A 26,992-nucleotide genomic window follows, 5' to 3' on the forward strand; every position below is an offset into this window, starting at 1 on the left:
AATGCACTGAGCAGAAGTGGCTAAGACACATACAAGGTTGCAGCTGGAAGAGCAGGGACGTCACCTATGTCCTGACCCACAGAGCTATGTGCTATCTGGCTGGTGGTCTGAGTGGCTGGGGGTACCAAACAAGCGAAGACTGGTTTTCCAAGCCTGGCTCAGGATGGCAAAGGGACCACAATATCTCCACCCATGTAGCCCCTATGCCTTTGGTAACAGCCATGCCAGTGTTGAGGTACAGATCCCCAAAGCAATCTAGAGGACAGAATAAGAAGTATAGCTGAAGTGTTTCAAATAACTCAATGTAGTATAACCTTAAAATTAATATTAACACTCTACTCAATATCCAGTTTATGTTTCCTGATGTATCTGACAATACTTCAATTAGTATTTACTGAAAACTTAGTACTAATCTCTCCTCTCCCCCATCATTTTTTTCTTTGACATCCTAGAGTCCTATGCTTCTTATATCATTTCTTCCTCTGGTCACAAACTATGTGACAATAGAATGTGTGTCACAGGACCACATACATCTTGTTAATAAAGGAATTATTCTGTAAAACATGGTCTCCTTCCTCAGAGCGTTGCAAAATAATTGGGAAGCAAAAAGGAAAGTACGAGAAAGGGCTAGAGACTAATAAAATTAAGTGCTGAGACTATTGTCAGACTGGTAGTTAAATGCTCAGAGAGGTCAGACACAGGAAAGAGGCCAGTCTGAGATGGAGAGGGAGAGGTAAGTCTTAACTGTGAAAATGAATGAGAGAGAGAGAGAGAGAGAGAGAGAGAGAGAGAGAGAGAGAGAGAGAGAATGTTCCCAAGACAACAAAGCCATGGGAGGAAATGTGCCCCCACCAATAATCATTCTAGCCCCACAGACTCAACTGTTGTTCAGGAGGCAGGAGCCATTAAGGCAAAATGTGCTGGCGAGGTTACTGGCTCAAGTCTAGTTTATCACTAGAGTCTTTAAGAAACTGCATTATAGAGGTAGAACTCAGATACTTCAAAGAGAAACCTAAGCCCTTGATGAAGCAGCACTAAATAAGCAGCAATAAAAAGAGAAACTAACAAACAACATCAGGGCGTATATTGTATAAAAACAAAAATAAACAAAACTAGCCTTTCCTGAAAGAAAGCTGACATCAAAGTGTAAATGGCTTCAAGGGTACCTTTCATTTGCTTTCTGACCATTTGTACATGACCTTATGGACACGGTAAAGAAAGCAAATTTACCACATCATCTTCACCCCATGGGGTACCATCTGCTCCTTTCAAAATAAATGTTTCCCCTGTTCTCACCCAGCACCAATATTTTACATGTTGAAATATCAGCAGACACTTATTCTTAAGCCATTTTATTTTTTAAAAAACAGACTTTGGGAAATCATGTAATTAAAACCCCACTTCATAGGGAAGTTAGAACAATGGAAAGGGTGCATCTACTACTGAGACTTACCAACATGTTTTACACATACTGGGGGAAAACTTTCATAAAATTGTGCTGTCTGTGCCGTATTTCATTCCAATAGAATTCTTTCCGAATTTTCCTATCTCCGCCTATTTTGAGATAATACACCCACTGGCTATTCCCCATCGAAATAATCTACAGGTTCCAATGGAGTTATCTGCAGGCAAATGACCAAGTTATTAACACTTGCCAGACCAATGCAAATGTAAAGATAAGGGTAGCTGAGGCGACAAGAACCTTTGAAGTACATAGCTTTCTTTCAAGTTACCTACCCAGATTCCCATTTAAGAATGCTCATCCAACAGAGATCACACCTTCAGGTTATCAGGTGGAAAATCTCTTGTCACCATCATGCCTCATTTAATTGCAACATTTTGAAATTAAAAATAAAACAAGAAAAGAAAATGCATATCAAATCCATTCTCAGAGACTCTCCATGCTTTGGCTCTGTAGAAATGTCAGTCTAATGCTGTATGGAATTTTCATTTAGCAGAGATTTGGGGTAAAATGCAAGGGAATTGACCGGTTGTGAAGAACAGTTTGCTGCACGCTGAAACAGAAATTAGGTGATTCAAGAAAATATGAATGGTAATATTTAAAGTAAGAGGAAGAGAAAACATGGAAGAAGGGAGGAAAAAGACCAAAAATATTGGTAAGGAAAGAAGAGTAATTACTTTCATCTTCTTAACAGTGTGGTCCCTGTTATCCTTAACATGCAATATACATGAAAACAGAGGAGAAAATTAATCCCACATACATAGATATACAAGCTGAGTAGAGTGCAAAATTACAAAGAGCAAAGTCACCAAATGTGAATGTGTATAAGAGCTTTACTTTCTTCAAACCTAGACTCTCTTCAACCACTCTGAACATTCTCAACAAACCCAAATCTGTTATTTACCCCTGGTAAATACTGATTCCCCCCATGCCCACATTGTAATAAAACTCAGAACTATTCAGTTTTCTTAAGTCTGCAAGTGTCCTTTTTTTGTAATTGGGAAAATAATTTAAAAATGGTGAGGCAAGTGACTGAGGAACCAATAATCTATATTATTAGAGAAAGAGGAGACAGCCTGCATTAATATGTAGCCTACAATGAAATTTTCATCAAATGTGCCTGTAAATACGTCTTCTTTGTACAAGGGAAACTGTGTTAAATTAAACAATGGATATTGGGAAAGCTACTAGTAATATCGATAGAAGAAAATGGATACATTTTTACAATACAAAGAGGTCTGACAGCTTGAACTTTGATACATCTAAGCAATATCTAAATATCCATTAGAACAGATTTTGATTTAACAAGATACTACTTGATGATATCCAGGTTCTTCCAGTTATTTGTCCAGTATATATCAAACCATCACTCTTATTCATTTGCAATCAATCCCTCATTCCCCGCCTCCTCCCCTCTAGGAGCCAGTCATTCAAGGCACTTTTTTAACTCCATTTGCAAAATGTGCCTGGCTCTTAAGAACTTGGAATGCTGACCTTTTTTCTTTTTTAAGAGTTGTATAACCTTTTAGTTCTGATATCCATGAACATTTCCTTAATCTAAGTGTTCAGAATGTCTATTTACATGTTTTTTTGAATTAAATGAACTAAAATTAATTTTAATCAAATTTAGCAATAAATAAAGTTTGGTCTGATGATGTTTGGGGTTTTTTTCCCCCTCACAATTTCAGAATGTCCTTGATATAATTGGCGATACACAGGGGCATTAGAGACCTGGACTCTAATGGTCTATTTATACACATAATGGGGTACACTATAAATTGTCTTCAATATAAAAATGCTTTTAAAAAATTTTAGAAAATGCAAAAAGGAGACCTAATGCAAAAATAATTAACCATCTCACACTGAGAAACAGCCACTGTTGAGATTTTAGTATAAGACTTTCCACGATTTTTTTCTGTACAGATTTAAGCTTACTTATTTTCACATGGTTTTATCGTCCTACATACCGAGCTTTATATCCTGTAGAAGCTAAAAACTATGACTGTATAACATTCTATCAAATGAACATATCACAGTTTATCTAACCATTTACTCCTCTATTGTTAAATATTTTATTGTTTCCAATTTTTTGTTATCAGAAAATAACCTCTGTTCATAAGTTTTTTTTTTCTGGATTCAGTATGGCTTTCATAGGAGACAGTTCCAGAAGTAGAATTATTGAATCGAACCATGAATATTTTCAGGCCCTTGATAATACATATTGCCAACTTGCTGTTACAAAAGGCTTATTCCAGAAATGTATGAGTGTGTCCATTTGACGAAATACTAATCTGTGAGTAAAAAAATATATATATATATATATATATATATATATATATATATATATATATATATATATAATCAAATTATCTTCATTTGCATCTCCTTGATACTAGTGCCAGAATTTTAAGTCAATTTTTAAAATGCTCCTTTTAGAGAGAATGCTTTTTAAGATTTCTGTTACAGCAGACATGTAAATCTAGTATCTGGTCCTAGCAGAGGCCAAAAGAATAGGAGGGGGAAAAAAGAACCATTTAAAAACGTTTAGGGACTTTAAGTTCCTTTTTTGTTCCATTATTTAATGACAATAGATTCCAGGAACTATAGTTCTTTATCAGTTTTCCCCAGCTGCACATAAGGCTCTCAAACTTGGAAAATTCACTCGCTCATTCTCTAAGCATTGTTGAGGACCCACCCTGTATCAAGCACAGTGCTGGGCCCCACAGATGTCACAATACACACAGAAACCCTATCCTGCTCTAACAAAGCCCTAGTCTAGTGGGAAAAGCATGAGGATTGTCCAGAGGAGTGTGGAAGTACATAGCAAGGGAATCTAACAAAGACTTAAAAGATTGATGCTGAGGCCTAAAGCAAAAGCTAAATCTCTCCAGTCCTTTCAACCATTTCTCATGTTATATGATTTTCAGACCCATCCTGGTCACTATCTTCTGGATAATCTCAACTTTGTCAATGTTAGTAAAATGTGGTGACTATAATTGAACATAATACTCCAGATGTGGTCTGATCAGCACACATGCTTCTAATACAACCTAAAATTGTTTTTGCTTTAAAAAAATAAGCTATACCACATTGTTGGCTCATATTAAACTTGTGATCAACTAAATCCCCAAGAATTTTTACATAAACTGCTGCCAAGTCACATCTCTCATATCCTGTACATATGCAATTTTTTAAAGCTAAATTCAAGATTTTACATCTATCACTGTTAAATTTCATCTTGTAGGTTTTGACCTTGAGTTCCTACAAGTTGAGGTCATTTTAAATCTGGATTCTGTCATCCTATATATTAAAATACACCACCCAGCTTTGTGTTATCTGCAAAGTAAAAAGCCTGTTTTTGTGATCAACTAAGATCAAGAATCTGTTCTTTTAGGGTGGGAACAGGAAACGGACATGGACTTTGTATTCTTTTTAAAAACATATTTTTATTGATTTTTAGAGAGAGAAAGAGAAACATTGATGTGAGAGCAGAACATTGGTTTGCTACCTCCTGCATGCCCCCAACCAGGGATTGAGCCCACAACTGGAATCAAACCAGCAACCTTTTGTTGTATTAAACGACACCCAACAACTGAGCCACAATACTTTATATTGTTCACAGTGCTAAGTAGCGTGCCTTTTACACAGTAGGTGCTCAGTATCTGTTAAATAAATGACCAGGCAGAACCAAAAACAGTCTTGTGGTCATTCCTTAAAAACATCTTCCTCCAGGTTGACACTGAATAAGTGCTCAGCCAGCTGTGAATTTGCCTAATAACTAGTTATGCAGTCTAATTTCACCATCTTATACACAAGGATATTACGGAAGACTCTTAAATGTTTTACTAAAAACCAGACATCCTATATTTATATTTGACATTCTGGCATGGTTGTTTTAATATGGACATCATGCTGTAGCCAAAACAAAAACAGACTACTAGAGGCTTTTTATCATTTCCTGCCTGATACTTTTCCTGCAATCCCGACCCAGATTATGGGGGACTTTTACTTTTTACCTTCTTCAATATGAATATTTTCAAATATACAGTTCTTTTGGCCTTTATTTTTTATATTTCCGAAAAGTTTAGAAATAGTTGTACATTAAAACTGTATTGTTAAATGAAAAATTCATACATTTGTAATTAGGAAAAAATATACATTTTTAAGTGTTTTTATTTTGAAAGAGGATAAACCTCGAAGGAGCCTACCAGTCCTATTCTCTCAAAGCAACATATCGCTTCACAATTTTTGAAATAGTAGACGCATATTACTTTTCCATAGTTTTTTACATGGAATATTAATTAGAGAACTCACATTCACTGATTCAAGGATTCCCAGTGAAGCCTGGGTCTGAGACTATGAGACTATACTGTGATCCAAATATCCTTCCCCACTCTATTCTTTTTCCCTTGAAAGATGGGAATCAGAGATTTTAAGATAGAGACTATTCAAAAAATAAGAGAAGTCTCAGAGAATGAGCAGATAACATGCCCAGAATGATTAATGGCCTTTCAAAGATGAGCAAGTGTGGGAAACACATGACTCCTGGTGATGTGTGCTTTGTCTGCCAGACTGACCCCCCCACCCCATCCTTCATCCCTTCTCTGAGCTTTACCCCATCCAAGATGCCCATTCCATCCTTGACCCCTTACTCTCACCTCATCCGTGATTCCCACCCTCAACGTTGTGGGATGAGGTGAAGCTGAGGGATGGGGCAAGACTGTTTTGCACATTACTTGGAAATTTTTTAAAAGTAGCTAAATATTTAAGCAGTTTGTTTTAGAGGCTGCTGCAGAAGTCCCCCCCCCCCCCGCACCGCCTCATTTTAAAATAGTCTCATCAAAAAGTTCCCAGCATGTCCAGCTGGTGTTGCCCAATGGTTGAGTGTTGACCCATGCACCAAGAGGTCACTGGTTCGATTCCCAGTCAGGGCACATGCCCAGGTTGCAGGCTAGATCCTCAGTAGGGGACATGCAGGAGGCAGCTGATTGATGATTCTTTCTCATCATTGATGTTTCTATCTCTCTCTAACTCTAAAATCTGTAAAAACATTTTTTAAAAAGTTCCCAGCATAAAAACAGCTGATCAAAGCAAGTATGTCAAAATATCATATAACCACCTATATGATACAATGAAATAAGTATCTAGGAGTTGGAAGAATTGAATACCAGTTCTAATTTCTACCAATTGTCCGGTAGACTTTGGGGAATTCTGTTCCTAACCTAATCCTGTCCTCCTTGTAACTGGAAAGTTTGGATATTCATAGTTCCTTCTCAAGCTATGATTCTCAGACTATCTGGTGCTGTTATTTAAATATTTTCATTTGTATTTACTTTGCCTTTAAGCATCTCTGGATCAAGGATCATGTCTCATACTTCCACAGAAGACATCACACAATCTGAGCACATAGTAGGCACTTACAACCATTTTTCAATTGAATTGGTTTCCAATTTGTGAGTGAAACTGGCTGTAATTGGGCTTGTATTCAATAACTTTACTCTGAGGAGCATAGGACAGCACAGGTAAACTTGGCTGCTGATCAGATTCTAACTAGCATAAGGCCAAACTCTTTGCTTATAGGGCATAAAATTTATAGGGATGTCTCAAGAAAATATTGAGCCCTCCAAATGAATCTGATGCTAAGTCCTCCATGACTCACTGTGGCCAGATGGAGTGATGCTTCCTAGTGACCATTTTTCAACTTCATCCCCTCCCCACTGCCCTTGACCCAATTGGTATGTGCTAAGTCAAAGGTGAAAAACAGTCTCTATACTGTAATCCAAGGAGGAAAAAAATGGCCTGGCTGGTGAGATATTAATATTTTACATTTTAGAATATAGCTTTTCATAAAATACAAGCATTTCAGTGACTTTTTCAAATTAGTGTTTACCCTTACCAAACTTTTATTTATGCTAACCACCCCAAGGAACATGTCTTAATAAGTCAGAACATCTTAATCTTTATTAAGGTAACACATTTATCCTGCAAATTTTAATTGAACCTCAAGTACATGCTAAGCACTGTGCTAGCTGTGCACAAGTATATATGAATGCAGTACTTATAGGACAAATTTACACATTTGTTCAACTAGATACAGGTTAAAACCTGGAAAACACATCATCCTTTTATCTTCTTTTCATGACAATGATTAAATACCTAGCTTCTCAGATTTTGTTTGAAATAAGGCATGTTCTAATTTGTTTATTAAGAAGACAATTCACCAGGCAGTGCCCTAGGCAGTCCCAGATCTGTCTCTTGCCTCAACAGTGTTTGGACGGAACAGACCCAGGGACGCCCCTTCTTCCAGCCTCTGGCCACTCTCCTGAGTCTTATCCAGTCACCACCTTCAGAACTACCTCCAGGACCAGACAACACACCGTTGCTTTTTTTAAAGACCTTAACTTCTTATTGCTGAACAACCATGAGCTCCCAAATTCATCAGAATTATTCCACTGAGGTGGAGGCTGAAGTCAACCACCTGGCCAACCTGCATCTGTGGGGCCCCTACACCTACCTCCCTCTGGGCTTCTATTTCAACCTTGGTGATGTGGCTCTCGAGGGCATGGGCCACTTCTTCCCCGAGTTGTCTGAGAAGAAGCGTGAGTGCACTGAGCATCTCTTAAAGTTGCAAAACAAGCGCTGTGGCCACAGTCTCTTCCAGGACTTGCTGAAGCCTTCCCAAGATGAGTGGGGCAAAACTCAGGATGCAATGGAAGCCACCCTGGCCTTGGAGAAGAACCTGAACCAGGCCCTTTTGGAGTTGCCTGCCCTGGGTTCTACCCACGCAGACCTTCAGCTCTGTGACTTTCTGCAGAACCACTTCCTGGATGAGGAGGTGAAATTGATCAAGAAGATGGACAACATCTGACTAACATCCACAGGCTGGCCAGCCCCAAGGCTGGGCTGGGCAAGTATCTCTTCTAAAGGCTCACTCTCAAGCACAACTAGGAGCCTTTGGAGTCCAGAGGCTTTTGAGAGGCCCCTCTGCATTCCCTTGTGTCTGGCTTTTACCTGAGCCTCTTCCCAAAACTACTAGTCATTCTTTTAACCACCCTGAAGCCTTCTCCCATGCATTGGACCAAATGAAACAATAAAGCTTTTTACAGCAAAGAAGAAGAAGAAAGAGAAGAAGGAGAAGAAGGAGAGGGAGAAGAGGGAGAAGAGGGAGAAGAAGGAGGAGGAGGAGGAGGAGGAGGAGGAGGAGGAGGAGGAGGAGGAGGAGGAGGAGAAGGGGAAGGGGAGGGGAAGGGGAAGGGGAAGGGGAAGGGGAAGGGGAAGGGGAAGGAGAAGGAGGAGAAGGAGAAGGAGAAGGAGAAGGAGAAGGAGAAGGAGAAGGAGAAGGAGAAGGAGAAGGAGAAGGAGAAGGAGAAGGAGAAGGAGAAGGAGAAGGAGAAGGAGAAGGAGAAGGAGAAGGAGAAGGAGAAGGAGAAGGAGAAGGAGAAGGAGAAAACTCACTAAAGGCTAATATGAGCATGTTTCCCTTTTGACACCATGCTGCAAGTCTTGGTCAAGTCTGATTAAAGTGCAGTGTCACTGCAATTCCAGCCTCCCATACCCCTTACTAATAAAAGAAACTGAAATGCTGAACAGATAACTGATCTTTCTCAATGGATCTATAATTTTACAAGAACAGTATATAACTGCTTTTGTTTCTTGTACTGTTCCCATTGATAATGATGGTAGCTTTCTGGCAGATTTCTGCTTTTAAGAAAGTAAGTGGTCACAGAGAGGCTAGCAAAGTAAAAACAGTCCACGTTAAAGCATTTGGTTTGGTACGTGGAGAATCCTCAATGAGATGTTGCCACCTGGTGATCCTGTTATGGATTTTAATAAGATGATTTTCTCAATTCTCTGATTCTTAAGTAGCATCCAAGTTTAAAAATTTGTGCCATTAGGCTAACATGCCATGCACAGACAGAAGCTGACCCTCACCAATGGTCATTTGGGCCTTCCCTAATAATCTGTGGAAGTGGTTTTCAAACTCATTGTCTCAACACACTGGCATCTGCTAATCAGCTGTGAATAAGTGCTTTGCATCAGCTGTTACTAATACTGACTACCAACATTTATAAGTAATTTTCTTTTTTAAAAAATAGTGAATTAAAAAATTGCTCCTATACTATAGAAATACCATCACTAAATCACTCACATTCCAATAAGCTTTCTAGTCCAAAACAATATCAAATTGAAAGATGCTCCTATACTAAAGAAATACCATCACTAAATCACTCACATTCCAGTAGGCTTTCTAGTCCAAGAGAGAAGAAATGATCAGGATTACAGTTAGTGCACTGGGAACTGTGCAGAACCTAAAATGACCCCGCCTATGGGAGGGACCAGCTTAGGAAGAGTGTATCTTGAGGATTAAAAAAAAGCATAGCTAGCCCAAACCGGTTTGGCTCAGTGGATAGAGTGTCGGCCTGCGAACTGAAGGGTCCCAGGTTCAATTCCGGTCAAGGGCATGTACCTTGGTTGCGGGCACATCCCCAGTAGGGGGCATGTAAGAGGCAGCTGATCGATGTTTCTAACTCTATCCCTCTCCCTTCCTCTCTGTAAAAAATCAATAATATATATATGGCATAGCTAGGGCTTAGAATTATGCTTAACTCTGGGCAGCCCAGAGCATGCAGTGTGTGAAAGTTATCAGACTTAGTTTTCATATTGGTTGGGAATTGCTCATCTATAGGACAGCTTAAACTTTAATTTTCAAGATATGAGGTTTTAATAAGTTGGACTTGGTAGATTTTGAAGGGGTTAGTTTTATTGTGGAGGGAGGGCATTATTCCAAACCAATTACCTGTCTGATTTTCAACTTTCTCAACCTATAATTTATATAAGAGAAAGTGGGTGAGCAGTGACACTGCCTTAAAGTGAAAAGGAATTTGGAATTTGGGCTGACTTTTAGTTGATGGTAGGAGATCTAACTGGAAAAATATATAACAAACATATATAACTTATTTGAGCTGGTTTCCTCGCATGTAAAAATGGACTATCAGCCTTGAGGAGTGTTGTGATAATTAAAGTTTATGTATATCAAGTGCATAGCATAATGCCTGACTCTAAAAGAACATTTTAATCATTATTAGTTCATATTAAATATAAGACTGGTGTATGTGTAAGAAGTCAGAACTGGAGAGTTAATTACATTAAGGTGGCAGTGGAAGCCATGAAAATGAATGAAGTTTAGAGGAAGAAGAGAGCATTAAATACATCCTTTTGGAGAACAATCACATTTGGATGGAAGAGTATGGCTGCCCTCAAAAGGAAAGAAGGAATGGTCAGAGATGTAGAAGGGAAACAGATATATGTATTGTCACAAGCCAAGGGAAGAGAAACATAAGAGGGGGAGAGGGAAAAATAAACCCTGATGAATTCAGCAAAAAGTCATTTGGTAACTTGCAGGGGAGCAATTTCAGTAAAAAGCCAGTGGCAGAAGCCAGATTACAAGGTGTTTCAGAATGAGTGGTAAAGAAATGGAGCCAGCAGATGTAAACCCACTCACTTGAGAAGAGAAAGTCAATAATATCTCAGTCTGACAGCTGGACCTGGTCCAGATACGCAAGAACAGACTTTAGCCATAAAGACTTAAATGTGGGATTTTAATATGGAATTTCTGATGGCTGCAGGTACAGAGGGGCCTCCCAAAGGAAAAACACATTCCTCCTAAAACTAAATATGGCTTTCATAAACTCAACAAAGAGAGGCCAACCTCGGTTGTTTTTTAAATCTCCATGGCTTCAAGATAATGCTACTCAATTCTAGAGAAAGAAGAGCTCAGGGGGAGGGGGAGAGACAGAATAAAAAATTTAAGAATGTACAAAGATTGATGAAGTCTTCTCTCTCTGGTAGCCTCCCTACAGAGCTTTTGTTCTCAAAATTTCCAGACTCTCTAAGAGTCTTAAAGGAGCAGAACCCAATCAAGCCTCTTCAGGTGAAGGGGGGAGTGAGGGGAGCTTGCCTGTTAACTACAAACTAATCACCTCCTGTTTCCCTTGTATATATTAAATCTCTATTTTCAGTAAGTAAATAAATAACACCCCCCCCCCCAAAGCAGAGTAATTATCTGAAAAAGCTGGTAGGGTCCACAAAGCTGATTACGACTTGTTTATATGAAAGGTTCAAAAAAAAAAAAAAGGCATTTCAACTGGTCAGGAATGTTTGAGCACTATTAAGATGTGACAGGATTCACTAGGGTAAACATGTCCTGCCTCAGGCTTCTTGGAGCCTCTAATCCCTTTAACAAGCAAGGTCCTAACTAAGAGAAAAAATAATACTAGATACCATTGTTGAACAAGCGTGTACCATGTGCCCTTTACATGCATTGTCTCATTTAATCCTCACAATAGTGCTACAAGGTTAAATATTATTAACCCTGGGGATGCAGAGCCCCTGGACTAACACTGGCGCCAAAGGACCTCCCAGGTTTCACAACATAAATCCTATACCTGTACCCTGGCCATCAATTTGCATTTTCTTCTCCCAGTACTGCTTTGACTGTGTGGTTTTCAAACATTTAAGAAGATTAAACCCTTATCGGTGAGAACATTGGCAAAAATGTTCTGCCATGCAGTGGGCTTTCTTGTTGTTTTGTTCATGGTTTCTTTTGCTAAGAAAAAATAAACTTCCCCATAGCTTGTCCCCACTCTATCTTATGTCACACAGGCTTTGGAAATTAATGAGCCTAAGCTCTGCCTCATCCAATTTGTATGGTCTTGGGCAAATGACTTCCTCAAATGGACAATAATGGTACCTTCCAGTATTGTTGTGAAGACTGAGATACTAGCACAGTGCCTAGCATTTAGGAAATAATACGAACGGTTACTTTTTAAAAACTTGAGCATTAAGTATAGATAAATCAATAGATAGATAGATAATCTGTAAAATTTTTGCCAAGTATTTCAGCATAGATGTATGTGTGTGTGTGTGTGTGTGTGTGTGTGTGTGTGTGTGTTTTACCAAGCTGAGGAATATATATGGCTTTATAAAATTTTAACATTATATCATTTTTTCATATAATGAAATATCCATAATTGTTAATAGCCACATAATATTCCATTATGTGTGTACCAAATTGATTGAACAGATACAGCACTGATTAAACAGAAATCATTGTCTTATAACCAAAGCAGCTCAACCAAGAGGACTCTTCCAATGAGAATTCTAAGGAAAACAGTTTCTGACTCCCTTAAATTATACCTTGTCTTTGGCCACCATGCTTCTAGCTGCCTCTGCCAGGGGTTACTGGCTTTAGTGTTGCCTGTGGATGAAAGTAACTTTTGGACCATGGCCTAGGATGCCACCAGTTTGAAAAAAATATGTATCATTGTGTACATTCAACGATAGCTACCCAATAATGAAATGCATATTCTCAATATTTTAATAAACCATGTTACCATGAGTTTTGTGACATCAGGGGAGCATTCTTGAAGCAGAGGACTGGTTCTCATTAAGTTATCCAAGATGGCTTGGTTAAATATATTATGATATTCTCAGATAATAGAATATTGCCTAACCATTAAAATAAGGATAACATCTATGTAATCACATGGGAAATTATTGTTAGGTTGTTTAAAGAGCAGGGTATGAAATGGCATGTATATTATATGCCTTGTATATATATTTTTTAATTAAAAAGTCTATTACCCAAGCTGCTTTTCAAAAAAATGTTTAGTTATTGATTTGAAAGAGAGAGAGAGAGATTTAATGTTTCACATGATTTTTGTATGTGCCCTGACCGGGGAATCCAACCCACAACATTGGAGTATCGGGACAATGCTCTAATCAACTGAGCTACCCGGCCAGGGCAAGGCTGTTAAGAGTGGTTATCTCTGGCCCTAACTGGGTTGGCTCAGTGGATAGAGCATCGGCCTGCAGACTGAAGGGTCCCAGTTTTGATTCCGGTCAAGGGCACATGCCCAAGTTTTAGGCTGGATCCCCAGTAGAGGGTGAGCAGGAGGCAAGTGGTCAATGATTTTCTCTCATTGATGTTTCTATCTCTCTCCCTCTCCCTTCCTCCCTGAAATCAATAAAAATATTGTTTAAAGTGGTTATCTCTGGATCTTAGAATCATGAGTGAATTACTATCTTCTCTATCTAATCTGTATTTTTTAGATTTTCTAAAATTAATATTTTATAGCAATGAATTTTTAAAAAACAGCTAAAAATGTTCATTTGCTCACCTTCTAAACCCCTATTATGGTGTTACCATTCCTTATGTAGCCTGGCTTATTAAGACTTCACTATATCGATAATAATAAATAACTCTGATGAAGCCAATAGAATACTGAAATTAAAGTAAAAGTTCTAAATTGGAAACTAAACTCTACCACTTTCTAGCATTATGCTGTTGACAAATTACTTAATCTTTCTGAGCCACAGTCCTCATTTCTAAAGTAGGAAATCATATTACCTACCTCACAAGATGGTTGTGAGTTTAAATGAAACCATGCAAGTACAAGCTCCTGTATTCCTATCTGTTGCACAGAAAGTCAGTTAAACCTAGTTCCAATATGTCTCTCAGCAAGATAGAAAGAACGAAGTGACTTTCATTTTAATTATTCAATTCCTACTCTGTGTTTATCTTTTCATTCAATGTGTTCAAACTAGAGTCTTAGGAAGAATACACAAATAGGAAAGATATCAATAAAAGTGGAAATATCTGACCTCTAGCTGGCTTAGTTCAGTGGATAGAGCATCTGCCTGCGGAGTCAAGGGTCCTGGGTTGGATTCCAGTCAAGGGCACCAGGCTCAATCCCTGGTAGGGGGAGTGTAGGAGGCAGCCGATCAATGATTCTTTCTCACCATTGATGTTTCTCTCTCTCTCTCTCTCTCTCTCTCTCTCTCTCTCTCTCTCTCTCTCTCTCCTTCACTCCCTCCCTCCCTCTCCCTTCCTCTCTGAAACCAACAAAATATTTATATTTTTTAAAGTGGACATATCTGAGATAATGCAGGTAGACAAATACCCAAGTAGCACACAGTCCTTGTATCATGTGCTGAGTAAAGATGCCTAATCACAAGCTGAATCTAAATTAATACAATTGATTGTCCCTACTTGTCCTGTAACCATGACTTAAACCTAGAAAGAAAATAACCTCATGTTTAAATCTCAAATTTAAATGGTCCATTGTTAATATAGCCACAGTTGCCAGGGCCAGACATCTGATTTATGCGTGGAGAGGTGTTTTTAAGTTTGATTAAGAGTCATAACAGAGGGTTAAAGGAAGCTCTTGTTGAGTTCAAATCAGAAGAAAAGGGCTATACAGCCAATGTTGATTATGCTCTTGTTTTCCATATGATCTTAGGAGAACAGAACTGTCCTCTACTGTGCTAATGATCACCTAAAACTAAGGGTCTTTCATGTGCATTTTATTAATGCCATTGGTTTTTCCAAAAGCAATGCCATATTTATTCTAGAGAGGAAAAGGGAAGGTGTTTCCAAATAAAAGTTTAATAATGATAATAAGTCTCCAACCCTTCATCCTCCTTTTTCACCACCTTTCTCTCAAATACTCCTGATTTCTCCTTCTCTAACTGACAATTTCCAGCAAGTAAACTAAAAAATGTGGTGGTATTAAATGTGAATAAGCATCTGCTCCATCTCTTTGAGGAGAGCTACAGCACCCAACTCCAAATACAGGACACCAAAAAGCCCACCCTCTGGCATATTTAAGCAAGGAGTTCTTTCAGCCCCCACACTCAAAAATAATCAAGAAAGGTGGAAAAGTGAGCTCTTCAATCAAAATTCTCACTTTTTAATGTCTGCAATATTATCTAACACTCAGAATCACATTGGGGTTAGAAATTGTGTTATGTGGCGTCTTTTTAAAAAATATATAAATAAAAAATTATTAGGAGCCTCAAAACATCAGATAACATGAACGATTTTATTCTTTTATGACTCTACCTGAATAGGAGAGGAAAGAATAGGCTTCAGAAATCTCTTATTTTTCCAGCAGCTTTCTTGCAGAATAATATGCTTTCATAATGAAATGTAAGATTATAAATTACCAAATTGATTTTGCATCAGTGGTAAAAAGTCATAAGTGACTAAGTGTCCTAAGGTGACCTAGTATGTTATAGAAAATGTGAAACCATAGTATACTGACAGTTTAATTGGTTTAGCAAGAGTTCATATAACTTGGCTGAAATGCATCATTGGCATTTTTATCGTTACATCTTATTGCAGCTTTAAAAATAAAGTAGATGACAATCTTGTGAAATGTTTCCTTTACTGAATCAGGTTCCTGTCCTTGACTTTATTGCTATGCCTAGCTTTCCAAAACAATGTTTACAAACAGCCTCAGCCTTTTAATATATTTTGAATACTGAAATTTATCTCCCAACTTGATCCTTTTGAGCCAGGAAATGGGAAAACACTAGTGTATAATCTGTGTGAGAAACACCAAAACAGATGGCATCAAGGAGTTAAATACCAGAGTGGATGGCACCTTGACATTTATTGCTGTCTAGTGTGAACTAGAATATATAATTTGACTCTTTTACCGCATTAGGAGAGCAATTTAAATGTGTTAAGACTTGAACTATCAAAAGATGCTGTCTCCTGTCTTCAGAAGTAATTACAAGACAAGACTATTAAAGCAGTCTTATAAATACGAGAGGAGCTGAGACTGTGAAGGGCGGCAGAAGTGGAAAGAACTACCTCCCCAGTGGTGGCAGATCATTTTCTGACAGAGCAGTCCCTGTGGCAGAACAGGGGGCTAGCCATCTTGCTGGCCAGGAAGCTCTTTTCCAGAGCCACTGGTGTCAAAGGGGTTCCTGAGTTCAGCTGTGACTCCAGGTTATTCACTAATGTCCTTTATCTAATTCAGGATACCATGTTGTATTTATTTGGTCATTTAATTTTAACAAGGCAATTCAAACTTTTGCCTTGTCCAGGACTCATAATATGCCTATTCATTTAATCAGGTATTCTTTTAGCTTAAGTTATTTCTATTAGAAAAGTCATGAAAGAATAAAGAATATACTATTTTAGAACAAGTCAAAATAATGTTTTCCTAATTTTCACATAAATGTATTTATCTCAGAAATTTTCCCAAGGATCTTTATATTCTCTCTCTCCTATGGGTCCTTGAGCCTCTGTTAGCTGGATTCATGTTTCCCTAACAATCAAGCCCCTGGGGGCTAGGTGCTAGGGCAGCACCAAGTAGTTACTCCACTCATCTCAGACAAGGACAAGAACAAGTACTAAACTGAATGGAATATAACTTTGATGTGGGAAGCTATGATCACTAAGCCGAGTCTTGCTAGAAACAACCTCTGGATAAAAACAATTTGCTAAACGAACATTTCTTTAGCATGTTTGCATACGATTTTTAGCATCATACATATGACTTCAGAGTGATGCAGAGAGGCTAAGTAACCTGACAAAAAATCACTTAGCTAATAAATGGCATGGCAGTGATTCAAACCCCAGTTCCTGTGTGCCTTTAAAGTCCATGGTCTTGAACAATTCCGTTATGTGCCTTTCTTGAGAGACAATAAATGATTAGGTTGAATCATTCCAATTCTAGTTCTTGAATCCTGACTATTCCAACCCTGAGTTGAACTCTGACCCAGCAATGGTTCTGATTTGATCTTTATGGCTATGTGTCTTTTTGCCCCTTTTACTAAATCTTGGCCTTAGCTACTCCAATGAGTTATACGCTATAGCAATTCATTTGGCCCTTCTATAATTTGTTTTAGTCACATTCTGTTAAAATTTCCTGGATATGCCTGCCTCCCCTGGTTGGAGCCCATCCTGCCTCTCACCCAACAATGAAGGGGCTGTGGTGCCCTTTGCTGTCAACCAGTCTGGTTACTATCTGGCCATTAAGCAGTTCTAGATCTGCTCCTGGCCCTCTGCTGCCCTCTAGCAATCACCAGCTACTCTGCCCCATCTAGAATACAGGACTAGCTTCCCCTTTGGGCCTGGTACACTACCATTTGGCTTGGTAACCTTAAAGCCAGTCAAAGGGAGGTGGATGATGCAGCCCAGATCCCCTGGAAAATGTGGCACAAGGGAAATTACTTTCTTGTCTTCCTTTTTTAAAAATGGCTATAGGGAAAGGAGGAAGAAAGCCTAGTCCTGCTCCTTTTCTTCACACAGACTCTCTCATGGGATGCTCTTCTCCAAATGGCACTGTGAAAGACCTAGGGCCGTGGTCAGCAAACTGCGGCTCATGAGCCACATTCGGCTCTTTGGACCCTTGAGTGTGTCCCTTCCTAAGCCTTAGGAGTGCCCTAATTAAGTTAATAACAATGTACCTACCTATATAGTTTAAGTTTTAAAAATTTGGCTCTCAAAAGAAATTTCAATAGTTGTACTATTGATATTTGGCTCTGTTGACTAATGAGTTTGCCGTCCACTGACCTAGGGTGTCCCAGCTTACAAAGGAGTTTCCCAGCTCTGAGCATGGAGAATGGAGGAGATAGCGAGTCCTTGGGCCTTAGGGAAATCAATATATCAGTGACTTGGCACAGGGGATACTTTCTAGTCACTACAGGAGTGACCCCAGGAACTACCAGCTGTGCACAGGTGGCAGAAGCCTTTGATGACTGGTTTCTTGTTCCCTAGAGTCATTTAACAGCAGGAGGGGGTGCAGGGTGGAGGAGCAGCTGTTTATGCTCATGACACTTCCCACTGCCTAAGACAGCTCTTTGATTGATCCCCTCTCAGAAGATCTAGCTTGTTCTCTGGGGACAGAAACAGCTTGGGGATTGATGGGTTGTGCAATTTCCTCTGGGTCAAACACTGGATTCTCAGGAGAAAAAAGCAACTTTCTCCAGTTGCTGTCTATTGCTGGGGGTGAAGGAGAGAGACTAAAAAATTTCCATCACCCCTAAAGCTTCCCACCTTTTCTCTTGACCCTCTTAAAATTCATTAACATAAGCTCACATGGGTTTATTCTCTTGGTCCTCACTACAACACTGCAAGATAAATTCTTCTATCATCCAGTTTTAAGATAGGGAAACGGGAGCTTTAAGAACATAAGTCTCTGTCTGGCTGGTGTTGCTCAGTGGTTGAGCATCAACCTATGTACCAGGAGATCACAGTTTGATTCCCAGTCAGGGCACATACCCGGGTTTTGGGATCGATCCCCAGTGAAGGGTGTGCAGGAGGCAGCTGATCAATTATTCCCTCTCATCATTGATGTTTCTAACTCTCCCTCCCTCTCCCTTCCTCTCTGAAATCACTAATTTTTTTTAAAAAAAAAGAACATAAGTCTTTTGCCCAAGGTCATATACAGGCAGAGTCAAGATTTGAACTCAAGTAGTCTTAGAACTAAGAGAGCCATTAGAATTAAAAACAGACTTCAGAAAATAAGTCTTACACTTCCACCCAAGTACTCCTTGCCTCTCCACACACACATACACCATGCCAGTGATTATTTATCTTTTCCAGCAAAGAGAAATTTAATCTCCTTTTATGAAACAAAATCTGTTGACCCATTTAGTCAGGGAGAGGAGACAGACTGAGAATAGACAAGCAAGTGAAAGTAAAAATCAAACTTGCTAAAAACAGGAAGTAAAGAAAACAGGCTCTGATCAGAGAGATGGAACACAGTAGATCTCAGGCATTACTTCCCCATTTGTGAGATGCTCTGAATCAAGAATTTTAGAAGGAACCATCTAAATCATATCCTCTATAGAACTCCATCCCACCGCAGCCCAAAATAGAGGGTAGGGATTGTCTGATACTGGGAGGACAGAAGAATGGAATAATTTCCTTTCCCCTCTATCCTTCCCTGAATTAGTCAAGACTGGGAATCTGAGAAAGGGAAACTGGCATAATTCCTATGAGGAGGGCTGTACATCCCAGTAATCAGGTCAAAGGACGGGGAGGACCACCCTGAACAGCATTAAACAACTGGAACACAACAGCTGGTTGGGCCAAAGTTTCCCATCCCTAGGCTCAGCAGTAGCCCAAACCCATTGTTTATTTGCCTTGCAAAAGCATATCACCCTCAAGTTGTACCTTCCAAAAATAATAATATTAGCTTCCATTTAAATATGAACAAGGAACAATCAAAATAAGCAGGTGACTCTAGGCCTTCCTTTACTGCCATAGGTAGAATCTCAGTGCTGCCTGACACTAGTAAATGTCAGGTTATGGGGGGAAAATAGCAGAGTCCTGAGATGCTCTGCTTGATCACTCTCTGTCCTATCAATCACCCAGGAACATTGTTTTTAAAAGAAAGAAATCACCTTGAAGTTCTGATAAATCTAAATGTGTGGGTCACTGTCAGATACCAGTAGTTTTTACAGAATGTTTACATATGAAGACATTTTTAATGAAAATGTATTATAAACATTTAAGCATAATGCCAGCTGAAAAATATTCCAATATGTGTGCTAGGACAGGGCTGCAATTGAAATTCCAGTCACTTTTAGAAAATGATCAACATTTTTGAAGCTATTTCCTACCAATGACTTTATTGCACAATATATAGAACCCAACTGGCCACTTTAAATGACTCTAGAAGGCAATTGTATATCAAACTCCTCCATAATGGATTTTTAAAAATTGTTAAAGAAACTCATCAATCTTCAGTAATCATTTTAAAGTAAAAATGATTCAATCCTAACTATATGCTAGTGCAGACCCTGCTCCCACTCCAGTAGCCATGACCATGAATAACTCCAATTCATCCCCAATTCTGGAAGTGCCAAATTACCCCCAGAGATGCTACACAGGCAGCTGAAAAGATGGATGACCACAAGCAATTAGCCAATCAATTTGGCTTGAAATCGCCACCAACACAATTGGCAGAAAGCCATACATGGAGTTTAAATGGCAGTCACCTGTTTGAAAGGAAACAAAAGGTCCCAGCTTCCCACACTACATTAATAACTTGCCATGGTGTCCAAAAGTACCACCATTCTAACCACATGTTGGGATTTAGGCCCTACTCAAAAGGCAAATAGATTACTCACTGTCAAAAACATGCTAGACTATTAGCACACCCTACCACATTAAGTAACTCTCACCTAGGAAAACTGGGGGCAGTGCTCTGAGGAAATGGGAAGGATGGGTGTCAGGCCAGCATGAGGAAAGGTGACAAAGAGAAGAGTGTTTGTGGCAAAGGTGTGGAGGTGGTGGTGAGGATGAGCAGAAACAAAGCCCCTCTGGTTCCCATATTCCTTAAAGGGGAAAAGAAGGTGGTTGCCACAAATAATAATCTCAGAAATCTAACATCAATCCCAAGCCAGGTTTAGGAACACATCATCTAGCAGAAGATTTGTGAGCATGGAAGAAACAATCACAAAAAGCTGGCATATTTTTATAACAAGTCATGCCTGACTAACCTCTTTTCCTTTTATAATGGAAATACTGAGCTGAAAACCAAAGGAATACAATGAACATACTACTTCTGGATTTCAAAAGGGCCTAGGACAAAGTTTACAGTCATGTTCAAGATAAACTGCTGTGCCCAAAGATGCTAGCTAATAGATTAATGTCAATCCAAAAGAAAGTCTCTTATGGGGAACCTGATCTGCTCAGCTCAGCTTTTTTATCAATGACTCGTATGATAGCATAAATGGTACCCTGACCAAATTTTAAAATTACATGAAGCTGGAAGGGTTAACCCATTTTGACATCCTAGAAATCTCAACACGCTAGAATTTTGGCTCAAATTTTAAAAGATGTCATAGTAATATAAGACCAACACCCCAAACTTGAGATGAAGGCTGGCAGCAACAGTTTGAAAATTTTGCTTGACTTTAAGTTCAACACTCACTGACTCAATAGTGAGTATCTTAGGTTGGCTGCCTCAATAAAAGTGCAATATGAATACTATAGGAGGTGATAGCTGCCCTGTTCTCTGTATTGGGCAATACTGCACACTGCAATTTAGGGAGATAATTACCAAGTAGAAATCTATCCACAAGAGAGCAGCCAGTATGGTGAAAGAGTTACAAGGAAATTGATTTTGGCCCAACAAACCTAAGAACTGGCAATTAAAGCTGACCAAGAATTTAGTGGGCTGCCTCATAAGGGAGCTGATTCACCATCAGAAAAGTGATCACTCTCTCAGAATATGTTGTACAAAGAAGCCACACAGAGCTATGACAGTTGTATTTGATGACCTCTAAAGCACGCTGTCAACTCTGAGATACTGTGACATTATGTAATCACCTTCCTAATTTATAGAACTGAAAAAGGACACAGAACTAAAGTCAAATCTCTGGGTAGTGTATTAACACATAAAAACAAATATTCTGAACGAAGTAGAGAAACTAGGGTAGTAGCAGACAATCCCAGTCCTTTCTTCCTCCAAACTCCTTAGCTGTAGGGGGTCTTGTTTGCATGGAGAGCTTGGGAGTTTAAATAAACTTCACTTGGGTGGCTGAGATGTTTGTAATGAGGGCCAGGATGAAGGAAGTCAAATGGTGATATGTAAACAACATATATCCCTGCCTCCTGTGAAAACAGAATTTGATGTTTTTCTATAAAGAGAGTGATTTATATGGATGGGAACATACACACACACACACACACACATAACAACAACAACAACGAACTAACCCACTTTAAGAGAATTATTTGTGAAATATAATTGGAGTTCAATCTAAAGCAAAGCATTTCTTTTATGAGTCCCTAATTAAGACATAAAAATAACACAGTGAGCATGTCCAGAGACAGACTGACCTACTTTTTTTTTTTTTAAGACTACTACCATGTTCATGTCTGAAAGTGCCCAGCAGTGCCTGGCATACAATAGTGCTCACCAAATAGTTGTTGACTGCCTGACAGAAACAAAAAAAATGAAGTTTTTAAGGTATCTAACCAAAAATGTCCTCAAAATTCAAGCCTGCAGTGTGACAGCAGGATTTAGGTCTTCTGCTTGAAGCAACTTAACAGGGCTGAGCCAAAAGCTTGTGTACCTTGGCTTCTGGCATGTTGAAAAAGGAGAACACTATATCCTAGGCAGACTGCTCAGGGTCAGTCCTCTGGAGCAATCAACTAGGTGCGTCCCCAATGAGCTATAGAAAATCAGGGCTCTTTCTGCACATTGGGAGGCAGCAGAAAGTGCAATGCTGGCCTACTGCCTGGAAACCTTGCCCTAGTCCCAACATTTCAAATTCTAGGGGGTTCTGGTCTAGGGATAGTCTTTTAAGTACATGAAAATATATAAATTAAGATATGCCCTTCAGCACTGCATATAAGAAAGGAAAATTTAAGGATGCACCTAAATGGTTGCCGATAGCAGAGTGGCTGAATGAGGATATTATGCAGCAGCTTTTTTTAACGAATAAAGTCTTTACTTGTTTTGAAAGATGCCAAAGATATATGAAGTAAAAAGGTATGTTATCAAACAACATGTATGGCATGGCCCCATTTCTGTAGGGGGACAAAACTGTGTGAATGAGTGAATAGTAATTGTATGTATATGTATCAAATACATGGAGAAAAGTTTTAAATGCACACATCAAACTTTACAGTGTTTACAGTTGGCAAAGTTATTAAGCGGGGGTGGGTGTATCAATGGGGGAACTTTCACTTTTTTCCCTATATATACTTTTGGTACTGTTTCATTTTTTATTTTTAAAAAATCTTATTTATTTAATTTTTTCTAGTAAATTAGTTTATTTTTTAATCTTTATTGTTGAAAGTATTACATATGCCCCCCTTTTCCCCCATTGACCCCCTCTAGCCCGCCCCCAACCTCCACCCCAAGCCTTCATCACTCTATTGTCCATGTCCATAGGTCATGCATATATGCATACAAGTTCTTTGGTTGATTACCTCCCACACACCCACCCTCCCCTGCCTTCCCTCCAAGATTCCACACTCTGTTCCATGCTTCCATGTCTCTAGATTCATTCTGTTCTTCAGTTTATTTTGTTAATTAGATTTCACATATGAGTGAGATCATGTGATACTTGTCTTTCTCTAACTGACTTAATTCACTTAGCATGATACTCTCCAGGTCCCTCCACATTGTCTCAAAAGGGTAAGAGATTCTTCTTTTTCACTGCTGCATAGTATTCCATGTTATAAATGTACCACAGCTTTTTTATCCACTCATCTACTGATGGGCACTTGGGCTGTTTCCAGATCTTAACTATTTTAATTTTTAATTAAATTTATTGGAGTGGCACTGATTAATAAAATTATATGTTTTAAGTGTACAATTCTCTGATACATCATCTGTTGATCATTGTGTGCCCACCACCCAAAATGCAATCTTCTGTCACTATATAGTTTACCCTAGTTACCCTTTACTATCCCCCCACCTTCTCTCTGGTAACCACTATATTGTTGTCTGTGTCTATGAGTTTTTATTCGTTTTTCTTCTTTGTTCATTTGTTGTTTTCAGTTTTATATCTCACATGTGAGTGAAATCATATGCTTAACTTTTTCTGTCTGACTTATTTCGCTTAGCACAATAGTCTCAAGGTCCATTCACTTGTTGCAAATGGCAGTATTTCATCTTTTCTTATGGCTGAGTAGTATTCCATATGTACCACATCTCCTTTATTCAACCATCTATAGAAGCACACTTCAGTTGTTTCCATGTCTTGGCCACCGTGAATAACAATGCTATGAACATAGGTGTGCATGTATCTTTGCAAATAAATGATTTCAATGTATTGTTTCTTTTTTACCTTAAGTATGTCGAAATACTGCATACATTTTTCTAGCTCAGAAAATTACCTTTATAATTTGAAAAAAAATCACTAAAATCAAATAGCAAGAAATCCCTAGTCTCTTTCCCAGCCTTCTGGAAATCCACAGAGAGCCTTGGTAAAAGGCCAGCCAGGCCTGATTTGCTTCCCTGCTCTACCTACAGCAGTTCCATTCTCTATATTGTGGTGGGAGTAGGGCTTAATGGGAGATTGGTTTCTCAGGGCAGTATATAGCCCTAAATGGAGGGACTATTTATGAATAAGCAATTTTCTCAGAAGGTCAAACCCCTGGGAGAAGCAACAACCTTTTCAAAGCCTTCTTATTAGAAACAGCAGCAGTGCCCACTAGTAAAATCACATAATGCACCTAACAAAATACTTGACATTGCCAAGGAAATATTTCCAATGGAGAAAATCTGGCTCTTGAGGCAAACAGGAACTTGGTAAAATGAAGGTACTGATTCCTATAAGCCTCCAGGCAATAAAGTCTTGATACGCATGCCCTTTTCCATCAACTCTTCCCAAACAACATGCACTCATACAGATTGTTTAGTAAAAGAAAACCAGGCACCATCGAATAACTAGATTCAATCAACAAAACAACCCAGTAAATTACTAACCAAAGAGTTATTCACCAATTTGGTTAGTCGCCAATTTCTATGCTATAAAAAGGACACTTCATGAAAGATAGGTAAATATGAAACAGCGTGCCATGGACCCCAGTCTTCCTCACCAAAATGAGAATGGGAGCCAACTCAAAGAAATGGGAAAAGAACTGGATTGAGGGTTAGGCCAGTTTTCCAACTGCCATTTGCCAGCATGAAACAAGGTCAGTGGTTTGCAACAGGAGGTGAATTGCCCTCCAGGGGACATTTGACAATGTCTGGCAAATTATCACAACTGTGGTGGGTGAGGGTAGAGGCCAGAGATGCTGCTAAACATTCTATAATAAACAGGGCAGTCTCCCCACAACAATGATTATCCAGCTCCAGATGTCAATAGTGCTGAGGTCGAAAAACTTCACATTACTCTATCCTCAGTTTTATTACCTGAAAAATAGGAACCATGTGACTCATAGAAATAAAAGTGTTTTTTTAAGTATTTAGCTTTATCTAAATGTAGGATTAGCTTAGTCCAGGGTCATTTTAATACTTCAAGTCTATCAAAATGCCCGAAAACTGTTCATTTTCAGCTTCATACATTAATTTGGACTTTTAAAAACCCAAATTGGTTTTAAGCACTAATTTAGGAAAGAGCCATAGAAAGCTTCCTGGTGAAGGTAGAATATGAGGCAAAAGACAATATAGAACAGAGGCTGAGAAACCAGGCTCTTGAGTATGTCTGGGATTCAAATTACCATCTGTCATGTAATAGCTTTGTGATCATAGGCAAATTACTGAACATCTTTAAAACACAGTATTAGTAACACCTACTTTATATGGTTGTTGTGAGAACTCAATGAGTTATGCATATGAAGAGCTTATAACAGTACCTGGTTGATAGCAGACACTTATTATATATAGGCTAGTATTATGTTTTTATTGAAGCACATCAGAGATACACAGAGGAGGGTAACCTAATCCAGTGGAGGGGTGGTCAGGAGAGGTGTCCTGGAAGAAGTGGTTAACTGAGTTACATCTTAAAAACTGATAGATAGTAAACGATATAAAAGTGGAGGCAGTAAGACTAGTTAGGAACTGGTTAAAAAGTTCTGGCTAGAGCTCAGTGATGAAACCAGGGCAGTGGTCATAGGATGGAATCTTTGTGGGAGAAAAAAAATCAGGAAAGATTGGGTATATGGTAGTACTTGAACAAGTAAATTACCCTCTCTGAGCTTCAATTTTCCTTATCCATAAATTGAAGGTAAAACCACCTACCTAACAGGATTACTGTAAGGAAGAAATCAATTTTATTTTAAAACCTATAGAAAGTGGCACATATAGTAGACAATAAATAAAAATCTCATTATTATTATAATTAACAATAATTACAATAGCCCTGGAAAGGGTCCCCAGGTGACAGTTAACCCAAGAGGCTCAGCATCAGGAAGAGATTTGCCCAATGTTACACTCTCTGCTTAATGGCAGAGCCATGAATAAAAACTCAATCTTTTGCCTCCTACTCTGTGGTTGGTTTCCGCCCCCCTCCCACTAAATTGTTCTAAGTGACTGGTTGAAGGATACTCTCCTCCCAAAATATTAACATGAGGTCACCCATATTGTCAGCAGTTTCTTCCTCCCAGTGCCAACAATGAATAGGATTCTAAAACAGGCTAGAAGATCATAATTTCTCCTACACTGTAAAAATTGCCCATACTTCTGCCTAGCTGGTGTGGCTCAGCAGATGAGTGTTGACCTATGAACCAGGAGGTCACGGTCAGGGCACATACCCGAGTTGTATGCAGGAGCCCACTGACCAATGATTCCCTCTCATCATTGATGTTTCTATCTCTCTCTCTCCCTCCCCCTTCCTCACTGAAATCAATAAAAATATATTTTTTAAAAATTGCCCATACTTCTTAATCTGATAGTTTTACTCCTACCTCCCTTTATTGAAATACTGTAGAAAGTTCATTGTACATAATTGGATCAACCATGCTATTTCTACAGATGTTGGGATTTTAACTGTATCACTTCCCCAGAGACCTAAATGGTATACAGTAGCTTCATTATGATCAGAACAAACACAGCTAGGCTCCTAAATGGTGCAACTCTTCTAATTCCTCTACTGAGATATAACTTTGCTATTGCTATTTGATGTCTTTAAAGGATATTTATTGCACTCAATTACAAACATACTAATTACAAACATTCTGATCCTGCAGACCAAAACCCAGCCCCTCTTAAAAGCAACATAGGTGAGAATATAATAACATTTGAGGAAGGATATGGAAGGCAA

At 38.9% G+C, this 26,992-nt stretch overlaps 2 protein-coding genes across 2 annotated transcripts in view; one reads left to right on the forward strand and one right to left on the reverse strand.

The window, feature by feature from the left end:
• GPC3 (glypican 3) overlaps nt 1-26,992 on the reverse strand; it is a 407,972-nt gene that overhangs the window by 314,482 nt on the left and 66,498 nt on the right. The gene's annotated exons all lie outside the window — the stretch shown is intronic.
• LOC308512079 (ferritin light chain-like) lies at nt 7,884-8,330 on the forward strand (the record flags this gene model as incomplete). The annotated part of the gene is made up of 1 exon (XM_081081875.1): nt 7,884-8,330. One exon carries the CDS (start codon nt 7,884-7,886, stop codon nt 8,328-8,330), a length of 447 nt encoding a protein of 148 aa, XP_080938001.1.

The sequence above is a fragment of the Myotis nattereri genome (assembly GCF_964212035.1).
Source record: "Myotis nattereri genome assembly, chromosome: X".
Taxonomy (NCBI): Eukaryota; Metazoa; Chordata; class Mammalia; order Chiroptera; family Vespertilionidae; genus Myotis; species Myotis nattereri.